This window comes from Theobroma umbraticum, unplaced genomic scaffold (genome assembly GCF_002168275.2).
Source record: "Theobroma umbraticum cultivar Fairchild unplaced genomic scaffold, ASM216827v3 scaffold_130.0, whole genome shotgun sequence".
Lineage (NCBI taxonomy): Eukaryota > Viridiplantae > Streptophyta > Magnoliopsida > Malvales > Malvaceae > Theobroma > Theobroma umbraticum.
In genome coordinates this window covers 2,110,159-2,123,147 of record NW_018397264.1, presented here as the reverse complement: position 1 = coordinate 2,123,147, position 12,989 = coordinate 2,110,159, and the positions used below count along the sequence as shown (strand labels likewise).

At 33.6% G+C, this 12,989-nt stretch overlaps 2 protein-coding genes across 3 annotated transcripts in view; both read left to right on the top strand.

Annotated features, from left to right (window-relative positions):
• The window catches only part of LOC110422167 (prolyl 4-hydroxylase 1), a 10,989-nt gene extending 8,689 nt beyond the window's left edge, over positions 1-2,300 (top strand). Inside the window, exons 11-12 of the mRNA XM_021435959.1 lie at positions 1,510-1,602; positions 1,750-2,300. Of these exons, the coding sequence (XP_021291634.1) occupies positions 1,510-1,602; positions 1,750-1,857 (201 nt within the window). The 3' untranslated portion in view covers positions 1,858-2,300. The remainder of the gene's footprint in view (positions 1-1,509; positions 1,603-1,749) is intronic.
• A 1,015-nt stretch (positions 2,301-3,315) lies between these two features.
• LOC110421638 (Eukaryotic aspartyl protease family protein) lies at positions 3,316-12,301 on the top strand. Of its 2 annotated transcripts, XM_021435274.2 has the most exons (10): positions 3,317-3,719; positions 3,864-3,993; positions 4,411-4,658; positions 5,936-6,163; positions 7,305-7,467; positions 7,551-7,624; positions 8,231-8,318; positions 8,967-9,042; positions 10,549-10,620; positions 12,130-12,301. In XM_021435274.2, exons 1-10 carry the CDS (start codon positions 3,481-3,483, stop codon positions 12,276-12,278), a joined length of 1,467 nt encoding a protein of 488 aa, XP_021290949.1. In that variant the 5' UTR covers positions 3,317-3,480; the 3' UTR covers positions 12,279-12,301. The 2 variants fall into 2 exon arrangements, with proteins under 2 accessions (XP_021290950.1, XP_021290949.1); XM_021435275.2 differs by lacking the exon at positions 10,549-10,620 and having other exon boundaries at positions 3,316-3,719.
• The last annotated feature ends 688 nt before the right edge of the window (positions 12,302-12,989 follow it).

Sequence of the window (12,989 nt, the reverse complement as noted above, 5' to 3'; positions counted from 1 at the left end):
CCTTGTCGTGCACGTTGCTCTTTAACTCTCTTCCACCATTGAAATGCAGTACCTTTCAATCTTAGCTTTACAAATAACACTTTTTGATTTTCTACCATGGGTTTCCATTCAAAGTAACTTTCCAAACTAGGTTCCCAATCCAAATATTCCTCTGCATGAAATTTCTCATAAAAATCGGTTACTTCGATCTTGATTCCTCCACCATTTAAATCAAGAGCATGTAATAACTGGCCCTTCAATCCAACTCTTGCTGTTTGATTTGCGGGTCTATCTTCATGAAAGGGGTTTTCGTTCTCAAAATCATCATCATCCTTAAGATCTTGAATCTCAAGGGGGTTGTGGTCACCTTCGGATTCTTCATTCGGGCTTCCACTGGTTCCAGACGTTGCAAGGCTTACACAGCCTGGGTCAAGTCATCAATCATTCTCCGCATCTTTGCCAACTCAGCTTGTTGGGGCTAATTGCCTCTAATTCATCCTCTGCCTCAGCCAACCATAGTTTCCTAGCTAAGAAAATAGTAGGATTGTTTGCTCTGATACCACTTGATGTAGTTGAAAGGGTTTAGGGCAATTAGGACTTAACAATTAAGGCTAGAATAGGGTTGATTGTGTTGGAACAATAAAAAGATAATTAGGTTTTTTTAAAAAAATCTCCTGAATAAATATTCAAAATAACAAAATATGATAATAATAATCTTTTATCTAGGATTAGGTATTTATAATAACTAAGATAAATCCTAATCAAATAGTAATCTTAATCTTAAATAAAGACTTAAAATACTAAAATTCTAATAAAGATAAAAAAATCTCAAACTAAATAAAATAAAAAAAATAAAATCTTAAGCGAACGAAAATACTAAAAAAAATAAATTTCTTTATGCACCTGCATCAGTTGGTGTTTGTGTTTTTTGAAAACTGTTCAAGTTGTGCACTGAGGCATGCTTGACACAAGGCAACAACCTATCACTATCAAGCATAAAGTGTAAAGCAGTTTAAGTATTAAGTGATCCTGATTGCTGTGAGCTCATATATCTTTTATTCTAGCATGCAAGTGGACGGCCTGCTTCACACTCTTATTAGGTTTTAATATGATTTGACTAGTGAATCATTAATGGAGAAAAGTGAAGTTTATGCAATGTAGGAAGCAATTAGGCCCACTTCTCTTGTAATTCTCAAGAGTAGCGGCAGCTTGTCTTTAATTTCTCAACCCCTTATAATATTAAGATATTAATTCTATTACGAGGCATACAATTTACTTTTTTATGTCTTTTTATCGCTAGTTACTTCAAGTCTTTTTGAATTTTCTTCAAGATACTTGCACCTTTTATTTACCAAAAACGTTATACTTTTCCTTGCATAACTGCAGGCCACTCAATTTAAGTATTATCTTGTAATGCGTCCCCTTGTTTGATTTTCTCAAATGTTTTTTCTTTGTCAACCTTATCTTGGCAATTATTAGATGTTATACCTTTTATTGCTTTGGTTTGTTAAACATGTGATGTTATCTCAGGCTGGTACGGGTGATTGTAACTGTGGTGGGAAGATTGTGAAAGGGCTGTCTGTAAAACCAATCAAAGGAGATGCAGTGCTTTTCTGGAGCATGGTTTGTTTCCTTGCTCTTCGTGATAAATTTAAATTGTTTCCTTTCTCTAAAGAAGGTATCTTGTATGATACCTCAGATTTAGATTTATTTAAAAAGATTGCTCTGATTTCATTATCTTTGTTGTTTGTATTGCAATACTTCTCTCAGGGGCTAGATGGACAGTCGGATCCAAATAGCATTCATGGAGGATGTGAAGTTTTGTCAGGAGAGAAGTGGTCAGCAACAAAATGGATGAGGCAGAAACCTACTTTCTGATATTAAGTCCTTGTCCATCTTTTAGATATATTTATGGATAGGGGGGTAGCCTTTCACTATGTCTGGAAATTCAGATCTAATGTTTTAGCCAATGAGTAAAAAATTTAACTCTTGAAAGTAGGAAGTTAGTATTGCCTATATACCGACATCGAGTTTGGCACTTGCACCATCAAAATACCATATAAGAATAGTGTACAGCTTGAGACAGGAAGAATTTGATGTAGTAGCATAAGTCATTTTTTTGCACCTATTTAAGGAGTTTACTTTGATGCCCTTCATGGTTACCCCCATCCCCAACCCAAGGACAAAGTTTCTGTATGTTGTTTTCAGACATTATTGTCCTTGCATAGTCATAATGGTGAATTTAGAACTCTTTGTAACAAACATTTGTTGTAATGAGTTGTAAGTATCAATTTCCATCTTGCCTGCTTTTAGTCCTTTAATTTCCATACCTGTCTCCTCTTGTACTCCTGCCATTGGTATCTGTGGAAGTAAGAGTATTAACCGTGCTAGAGGCAACTATTCTTGTACCTCTTCCATTTGCACCTACTGTTTTCCTTGGTCTCTCACAAACTCAGTAAAAACCACCTTCCCCTTTGTCAAGTTACCATTTACCAAACCATGCAGCTATCTTCATAACAATCTTCATCCAGTAGGTTGAGTTCCCAATTCTTTCTCATAAACCTCCACCAATTTCTTCAATCATGTGCCACAGATGAAAGTATTTGCTAGAATGAATTTTCCATCATCTTTCTTTCACATATTAGTATTAATATGCTAAATTTAGAAATGAGCATTATGACCTTTGACAATGGAGGATCACCAATGATGTTATCACCAAATGTTACATGTAAATAGTGGGTTAGGATTGAACCTTGATATAAAGCCTTTACCAAAATCAAAATAAAAAAAAAAATTGAAGAATATAACTCAAATCAAATGTCATCAAAATTAACAAAAATAATTGTTTTTTTGAATGTATTAGAAAACCCTTTTCTTAATATTTTATTTTTTCATAAAAATTAAAATATTATCAAAATCTTTATTTTAAAATTTAACTTTTATTTTTTTAAAATAAGGATGTAAGTGGTAAGTGCATATCTTCGTTTAAGAGCAGAGTTTTTTTTTTCTTTTTAAAAAGACAAAAAAGAAATTGATGATGCAAAAATTTTAATGTTATCCGTTTAATTGATAATAAAAAAGTCAATTACAATTAATGTTTACAATTGTCACGTGTTCGGATAATCCTAAATAATAATAGATTTGCACCTAATTCTATTAACGGTAAAGGGGTAAAATCCGTAGAAATTTGAGTAATACTAGTATACTTGTATTAATCAATCACTCTTAAAACAAAAGATTAATTAATTAATTAATTAATTTGATTAGAGGAAAATGCAGAAGACGCGGGCCCCACCACTCAAAACGCAAAAGCGTCCCAGCTCTGGTAGACTTGACAATGGCTATTTTCTTCTGTTAAAAGGCGAATTCCACTTCCTTTCTATCTTTCTTTTCCAATATGAAAATTCCAACGACTGGACCCATAAAGAAAAGCAAAGAAATCGAGAGACAAGGAGAGAATAAGAAGAAGAAGAAGGAGATTTTCTGCTAAAAGTATTAATTATGTTTCGTGGGATCACCTCTCATGATTGTTATTATTCTCTCCTACTAATTTCCTTTCTCCTAGTTGCCTCAGCTATAAGCAGTGCTCATAGTTGGGGCGTTCTTAACGTCAAGTACAAATACGCCGGCCGTCAACGTTCGTTTTCTGACTTGATAGAGCACGACAGCCGCCGTCAACTCCGAATTCTCGCCGGCGTCGATCTCCCCTTAGGCGGTTCCGGTCGGCCCGATGGAGTTGGGTTAGTATTTCATGGTTCTTGTTCCTTTTTTTTTTAATTAGTATTATTTTGAAAAGTTTGAACTTGCTAAGCTTTTACGATTCAATTTTAAACAAAAGTACGTGTTTTTTTTTTTGTTTTTTGTTTTAAATTTTTGGTGTGTAGGCTTTATTATGCTAAAATAGGGATAGGAACACCTCCGAAGGACTACTATGTGCAAGTAGACACAGGAAGTGATATAATGTGGGTTAATTGTATTCAATGTAAAGAATGCCCCAAAAGAAGCTCTCTTGGTGTAAGTTTTCCCTTTTTCCTTTTCTCTCTCTCTTTTTTCATTGCTTTTACTACTTATTCTTATTTGCTTATTTTTCCTTTGCTTGTTTATTAACTAAAAAGTAAAATTGTAATTGATTAAAATTAAACAAATAATTAAAACATAACGTGGATTTTAATGTAAATTTTCTATGCAAAAGTAAAATAATAGTATTAATTTGGGTTATCCAAATTAATTCTTCAAAAAAAGTTACTTGCTTTTGCATCCCAAAGCTCTTTTTCGTATTTGCTTCAGGAAGCAAAAAGCAGGTACTTAAAGTGACAATCGAATGGTGCCTTAAAATTTTGGTATCCTTCATCAAATTTAACCTTGCATATTTTATTTTCAATTCTACGGGAGTTAGTCATTAATTTTTTTTTTTTTGGGGGGGCCATACAGATAGATCTTACTTTGTACGATATTAAGGACTCTGCCACTGGCAAGTTGGTTTCATGTGATCAAGAGTTTTGTTATGCCATAAATGGAGGTCCATTGGCTGGTTGTACAGCTAATATGTCCTGCCCGTATCTTGAGATATATGGAGATGGGAGCTCCACTGCAGGATATTTTGTAAAAGACATTGTGCTATATGATCGAGTGTCTGGTGATCTTGAAACATCGTCTGCAAATGGAAGTGTTATATTTGGGTTAGTTGTCAATCCTTCTGATACTCTTGTTTAATTCATACTTGTGATATTTGTGGCACTGTGTTAGCTTTTAAATTCTAAACTAGTAACTGTTCAGGATGCAGTATTCTTTTTTTTTTCATAAAAAGATATAATCAGCTATTGACATCATGTAACCAGGATTTACAAGCTGCTATTGCCTTAGCCTAGGGCAATTTCTTGCTAAATATTCTAAATTGCATGTGTAAGTACTGCTGATGTCATTGCAACTAATCTGTTAACTATTTGAAGTCCAGAAGTGCTCGTTTTTCTTCTGTAGACTGGCACAATGTGATAGTCATCTAGATTGTAGGAATTGTTTGCAACTTATTCCAAAGGTAGAAAAAGTATTTAAGAAAATTCAACCTAAGTTCTTTAATTGCTTCATGTACTTTCCTTGTTAATTTATTTAATGAGATTTTCTTTGCGCTGTAATTTTGAATGTCATTGTGAACTTGGTGTCTAGCTCATCATTTGTTACATGCAAGCATATCTTTTGTTCCTGGCCTTCTCTTCTTTTATCTTCCCCTTCACCTTCCTTTTCAATAAGACCCATGATGAGTTATGAGTGAACACAAAGCCAGTCCCCGATAAACAAGAAGATATACGCAAGATATCTCAGAAGCATCACAATTTTCAAGGCTTCACCGTGTTTTAGAGATTTTAAATCTTGGAGGAAATAATAGTGTCCAGTCTTTTTACTTGTGCCATAGTGGTTATGAGTTGGTTCTCAAGTAAACTGAAGAGGACAAAGTTTTGAGATGATACATCCTTTCTTATAAAGACACAAGTTCATAGAAGCTAAACTGTCTGCCATCTCGTAGATATAACAACATGCCACCATTTTTCTTACTAGGATGCATCATCTGATACATCGTTTTTTTAGTAAAAAATATGCTTCACATAGATCAATTTTAAGTATTTGATATGATTTGAGATGATATATTTGTGATGAGAAGGGATTATCTAGGGTATCTATTGCTCGTATTGTTTAGTTTTAACAGAACTGATTAAATATCCTATTGTTGACCATTGTAAGTTGTAGTTTGTGGGAACATTATGAAGTTGCATCAATATCCCTTTTAGGGTTATTTGGAATTATGTCATGATGGGCTTAATGAATGTTTGCTTTTGCATATGTAACATATGCATGCATGTGCATGTAAAAGTATGTGCTCATAACAAAAGTGTGGATCTTCTGTTTGCTTGTGCTTCTTTTGGTGGTATTAGATGGTTATTCTAGCATTCTTTTTTCATAGGTGTGGTGCTACACAATCAGGGAATCTAGATTCATCTAATGAAGAAGCACTTGATGGAATACTTGGTTTTGGAAAATCTAATTCGTCAATGATTTCCCAGCTTGCTTCATCTGGAAAAGTGGAAAAGATGTTTGCTCACTGCTTAGACGGAGTCAATGGAGGTGGTATCTTTGCTATTGGGCACGTTGTGCAACCAAAAGTCAACATGACTCCGTTGGTACCAAATCAGTATGTAACATCTTTGGTGAATATCATTACTTGTTTTTAAGTAGAACAGTTTCCACTTATTACTTTCTCACATTTTATTTCCTATTAATCTGGTTTATTTAAACATTATGTGTTATAAAATACATTATTTGGAGGAAACAATCACAGGGGAAATTTGATTGTTGTCTGGAAGGACTGAATGAGAATCATGTGCTGATAATCATATTTCTGTTTTGGCTCATGGATTATTTGTGTCTTGAGTTTTACAGCTTAAAAGGACAAGCTGAAGGCTTAAGGTTTAACTTGCTAGAAATGATTTGATGACTAATGATCAATAGTAGTTGTTTGACTAAGGTTATTCTGTTGGGTTAGCAGCCATTGGAAAAGAGGAGAGTGACAACTGATCAAAAAACTGTATTTGTAAATGTAATCATGGCTCTGAGGCCTTGTTCAATTTGTTGTGAAGTTATTTTGTGGTTTGCTTCACTTCATTGTTATACAGGTTGAACATGGTTAAGCTGATGTTATAGTTTATGGCAAGCTCCACTGATATATTATGGTGAATCATTGAGAATGAAAAATAAAGGAATACTCTTATAGTTGTTTTGCTGATCCATTCATGATGATTCACTATGATAATAGGAGCTTCAAGAGGGATGTCTTTCCAAGTGGTCATTTGAAAATTTGATTTGCCAGTTAAGCAAAGTTTTAAAATTTTGTAGTAGCTGGATTATGTGTAGTGCCTTCTAGAGTTATGTGATGACAGATTGGGAAGAGAAATATTGGAGAAAGGGTAAGGAAAAGTTGAAAAGATGAGATGAACCGATACTGAATAAATGTATTCTGCATAACATAATTGAAGTGATCACAATTTGGAAATATTCTCTTGTGAAATGCCTAGGGAAATTGTGCACCCACTACATTTTCTTTGTCTTGATGCCAAGATATTTCTTTCTGGCTTAAAACCATTGTGTTGCTCATGATTGGTAACAACACATTACTACTGACTGCATCAGAGACTAACCTCTTTATGATAGGTTATTTATCAACTTATGTTCATGATTTTGATTTTCAATGTTTAAAGTTTATCTTATAATTCACTTTTAGTATATGGATCTGTAATTCCGTGTATTGAACTCCATCTTATCATATAAAATTTCAGGCCACATTACAATGTCAATATGACAGCAGTTCAAGTTGGTCATGATTTCCTAAATCTTACGACAGATATATTTGAGGCAGGAGATCGAAAAGGGACAATAATAGACAGTGGAACAACCTTGGCATATCTCCCTGAAATGGTTTATGAGCCATTAGTAAGTAAGGTATGTGATACAAAATTGTTTTGTCTTCCAGAAAATTTCATTTCAGCTTGCTAAATTCATATGTTTTTTTTGTCTTTGTTTAGATACTTTCTCAGCAGCCTCATTTGAAGCTTCAAACTGTTCATGATGAGTATACATGTTTTCAGTACTCTGCAAGGTATGAAGCCTGGGATATATCAATTGTGACTTTTGAGCACTTATGTAAATTCCCTTCTTGTCATGCATTGAAACTGCTGATCATGTTTAAATTTGAATATTATTTAATTTTTCATGTCTTAAATTCCTCTATTTATTTCAATTTTATCTGGCATCATAACTCTTTCTGGGGATAATTTTTATCAGTTTTTTTTTTCCTTTTTTTTTTTCTATTTTGCTTTGTGGTTCAGTTTAAAATAATTTTTCTCTTAATATATGTTTGTGCTTCTTCTTTTGTCCTAGAGCTGAACCTTCTTTAAGGTGCTTTTGATAAAATTTTCCCTTCAAAGAAATTGTATGCCATTAGTACATGTCTTATGTTATAAGAATGCCTGTTGATTTAATTTGTCATTCTAACTGCATAGTTCTTGATGATGATGGTGGTATGTATGGCTTGATTCCTTTCTTGTCCACATGTTCAGATTATAGTCTTTTGTCACAACAGTTCTCTGCTTCTTTGGCTAGATTATTTCACTAAACGATTGCCATATTTAGTTTTATATGCTACATCTTATTTTGATATTGTGTCAAGAAATAATTTTATTTGGTTTATATTTCTTTATTGCAGTCTTGATGAGGGATTTCCAAATATCACTTTCCATTTTGAAAATTCAGTCATTCTGAAGGTTTATCCACATGAGTACCTATTCCCCTTTGTAAGTATGCTTAACTACATAAATTGAAAATCTGGTGTAATATCTGTTTTGCTTGAAAGATTCATTTAGCTTCCTCGTTCGCAGTTCCCTATATCTTTACAGTAAGCTTGTTAGTTCACCTACGAAAATTGTTTGCCTTTTTTAGAAATGATTCAGGTCCATCCTTAGTGCTGTGCAGGGACATGCCCCTTTGTAAGTCCTCAGTTCAAGTCGGGCCAACAGCAAAAAACAGCTGTCCCCCATCCCCTTTGTGTTGAAAAAAAAATGTCTATATAGACCTCACAATTTTCATAATAAATTGTGGCAATCTTTATGTGCTGTTGAAATAAACATTTGTATTTCCATTCTGTTTGGTCAATACATAATACTTGACTGAGAAAATCCTTAAAGAACACATGCCGTCAATCTTCCGGGTCTAATTTTAGTTTTGGGAAGTAAAGTTGTTTTTATTATTGTTATTATCATTGTTATTTCTATTCTTTAAGCGCCCGTTGTGTAATATTGGCCTTGTCTGAGTCTTGCATGATTTTACACAGTATTAGGATTGTTTGTCATTTAGTTGAGTCTACAGTATCTTACAGGTTGTTTAGAGTGTTATAAACAAGTCATGTTTGCATCAATTGATATTTACAAGAGTAAGATTTGCAGAATGGTCTGTGGTGCATTGGATGGCAAAACAGTGGAATGCAATCCAGGGATCGAAAGAATATGACCCTCTTGGGAGGTATGGCTTCAGACTATGCTTTTTGTTACTTCTGAATTGAGGACCTATCCTTCCAAGTATAATTGCTATATAGCTTCATACAATCTTCCACTCTTGTGTTTGAATATTTGCAGTACTATAACTCATGATCTATTCTGATGTGTTGAGCATATTCCAACTTATAAATTATCAAGTTATGTTGCATTGGTAAAAAAAATTATGGATTTTTTTATTTTTATATATTTTTCACTTATAATATTTGGTTTTGCTTTATATATATATATATATATATATTGAAAAGTAGGTTTTGCTTTATATTGGTGGACAATTTGACATAATGCTCTGTGTTTTGATTGGTAACATGCCAAAAACAAAACTAAGGTCTCAGTTGCTTAAAAGCATGCTCTACAATGAGTTTATGTAGATTTAGTCCTTGTTGCTTCAGTTCATGACATGAATTTCATTACTTCATCTGGCTTAATGTTACAGTCAGTAAGGATTTCTTTTTTTTATATTTGGGGGAAAGGGGATTTGAACCTTACTTTTTTTGAGAGAGAGATCACGCACCAACCAATGAGCCAAATGTTTAGGTGCTACAGTCAGTAAGTATTGGTTGCATTAAATTAAGGAAAGTACATAGAGCTCGCTAGAAATTTTCATTTAGATTTTAAATGGATGAGCATAATATTAGGGTTCGATGGTTGATTTAGGATGGAAATAATTGAATCTTACAGGCTGCAAAAAATTAAAAAGGAAATAAATTTTGTACTTGATTTGTGTCTGTGAGCAATGCAACAGTGCCTGAAAATGGCAATTCAGTGTTAGCTGTTAGGGTTGTGTATGCATTATACCTCTATTTGGTTATGCTTCAAACTGAAGGCCCCAAAGTCTTAACACATGGGTTAGGGTTGCTTCACTCAACCCCCAGTGAGCATAATAAAATATTCAAAACTTGCTGTCTATTTAAAATCATTACATGCATAGACTTTCAGTACTTCTAATCATTCATAGTATTGAGATCCAAGATAGAAAGCTAACAAGATTATTAACTAAAAACAATGCTTAACAAAAACCTGATAACATATTAAACCTAAAATAACATTCTAAGAGTCCAACTCTGGAATTTCCAGTGAATCTGGAACTCATCATGATACCCATACCCTAAAGAAACATATACCCCTGGCATTAGGTGGCCTTTAACCTGCACTTTAAAAAAATTTCATTGCTTATTCTCATTATATTTCATGAAACACATTTTTGCTGCATCTTATCATGAAATATCTTAGGTTGTCCTGGATGATTGTTTCTCTATGAATAGAATTTCCCAAATAATTATATAGAAGAATAAAAGGATGTCATCATAAATTGGATTAAAAAGGAATTAAGTATTTAAATTCAAGTGACTAACTAAATGGAGTTTTTGAGTGTTTAGTGTTTAATATTTATTTTGTTAGACCTTAAGTTGTAATGAATTTGCACAAATAAGTAATTTGTTATTTCCCCTGAGTTCTGTTGTGTTCTGTACAGATTTAGTGCTTTCAAACAAGCTTGTTTTGTATGATTTGGAAAATCAGGTCATTGGATGGACAGAGTACAATTGTGAGTATCATGTTACTGTCCCTTTCCTCAAAAAAGTTTTGTTTGCTTTACACTCATTGTGTCTGATTTATAAGACATGTTTCTGCTCTCCTTTTCTTACTTGATTGCATCTGGATTCTGAAGTATTATTATCATTTAATGTTTTAAATAGGTTGGCCTTTGTCCTTCTTTCTTTAAAGCATGTACCACAAGATATTTAAAGTTTTCATCTATATTTTTAACTAGACAAAATATTCCCTCTCTCTCTCACTCTCTCTCTCTCTTGAAGTGGAAAAGGATTTCCTTGCTTTCATTAAGTTCTACAAAGCAAAAAAAGAGAGAACCGTAGACAATACTATTTGACCAGCAACACCACCATTGTTTTATGCACAAAACCTTCAATACCTCCCTCTCGGTCACTACAACCTTACAAATACTTTTCCATCAATAATGAAATCTTTGTATGCCAGTTAGCCAAGTAGAGGATAACTTGATGCAGCATGGGAGTAGACATAGTAAGGAAGAGAGGAAAAAGAGAGAATACATAGAAGTACAAGAAACTAAGGAGAGGAGTGAGGAAGTAGAGAGAAAAGGAGAACAATAAATGTTATTATTCTGTTCAATTGCCTGCTTTTTGGTGCACATAGATGAAAATGGGGAAATGTCTACAATACCTGGGTTGAATCGGATACAGTTGAAGGATTTTGTGGGTTCATAGATCGGGGCTTAACAGTGAGGATATGCAAGAACAAAAAATTTTTATTGGAAATATTCCTTTAATGAACTGCCCTGGAACTTCTATAGGAAATGTAATATGTAGAATTGTGATCAATCAAATATTGCAAAGCCCCTGTATCTATTATCAATCAGAATTGGATCATAATGGAATTGCAGTCTAGACATGTACCATATTATCAGATTAGGGGGGGCCTTAAGATGATGTTCTTGCATTTATTATTTTAGGTTTCTGCAAAAAGATTTCTCTGTAAATAAAAACTGTATTGTTTTTATATTATGATGGTCTTTTTTTGAGTTCAAACTATAGTATACAAGTATGCTAGCCCAATAAATGCCTAAGTATTACCCTGAAGAATAGCTATAAATAAACAGAAGGAGCTAGGGATTGGAGGTTGGGGGAAAAAATTCAATGTGGATTATTCCTTGACTAGAAAATTGATAGATAATATATTCCTATGACACCTCTGGCTTGACTGCTTCTATCACTAATTTCTAATATGTTAAAAATCCTAGATGTGATTTTTTATTTGGAAGGTAAAGGATGTCATATTGTTTTATGTACTCAAGAGCATACTCCCAACTAGCTGCTCATACACACTCAAAAAGGAAAAAGAAAAAAAAAGGATATTTTTGGATGTATTTCTCTTTTTGACTTTCAAGTGAAGATGATAAAACTTTGGATGGTACAACAATGAAGTATCAATTCTAGCTAGAAAGCACTAAATGATCTGCAATAGAAACATAGAGTTTTTTGTTTTCGATTTTGTTGACCTCTTTTACGTTTGATTTCAGGTTCTTCAAGCATACAAGTACTGGATGAACGGACTGGAACAGTGCATTTAGTAGGTTCCCACTATTTATCTTCTGCTTGCCATTTGAATGCCCAGTTTATAATAATTTTGATTTTGTTAGCTACATTACTACACTATCTGGACAACTGATATTCAATAGACAATACAAAATATACTAACTGTTAATTGAGATAAAGAAATTAAATATAAAAATGAAATCAAGAGATTCATCTTGATATAGTTTGTTGAATGATTAACATGACTGATGGAATACTTAACAATACTTGTACATCTATCTTCTTACCAAGCACAGCAACAAACTGGAATAAAGACCTTGTAGTAAGACATTCACTATGCTTCCCTATTGCTTCCTGTAGTGAATGTTTCGAAATTCAGGAAAACTAACCAGGTTCATTCACATTCTGATTTATGCCATTACTTTGGTAGTGGTGAAAGTTTGATGAGTTTGTGGCTTGGTTTGTTCTGAGTTTGTACAAGGTGTAGAAGCCGCAACATTTTATTTGAGTGGTTCTAAGGCCGAGCCACTAGTCCACGATGTACTGGTAGTTTGGTCCTTTTTTCCTGAAAATTATGAACCACAAGGAAATCTGAGCACATCTTATGGTGAGTGTCCATTGTTGGACAATTTATTAACACACACTCTCAGGGACACAGTCAGAGAGTTAAGTACAGACACATCACATACGGGGTGATCATGGTGGTAGGAAATAAAATCTACACAAAGGCGAGCGCACCTGCAAATGAGGCAATGATTTCATGCTTTAAGCATTGTTGGTAAACTGCTCAAAAATCCCACCATTGGTGTGGACGAAGGTCAAGCAAATGCAAGTGAAGCTTGAA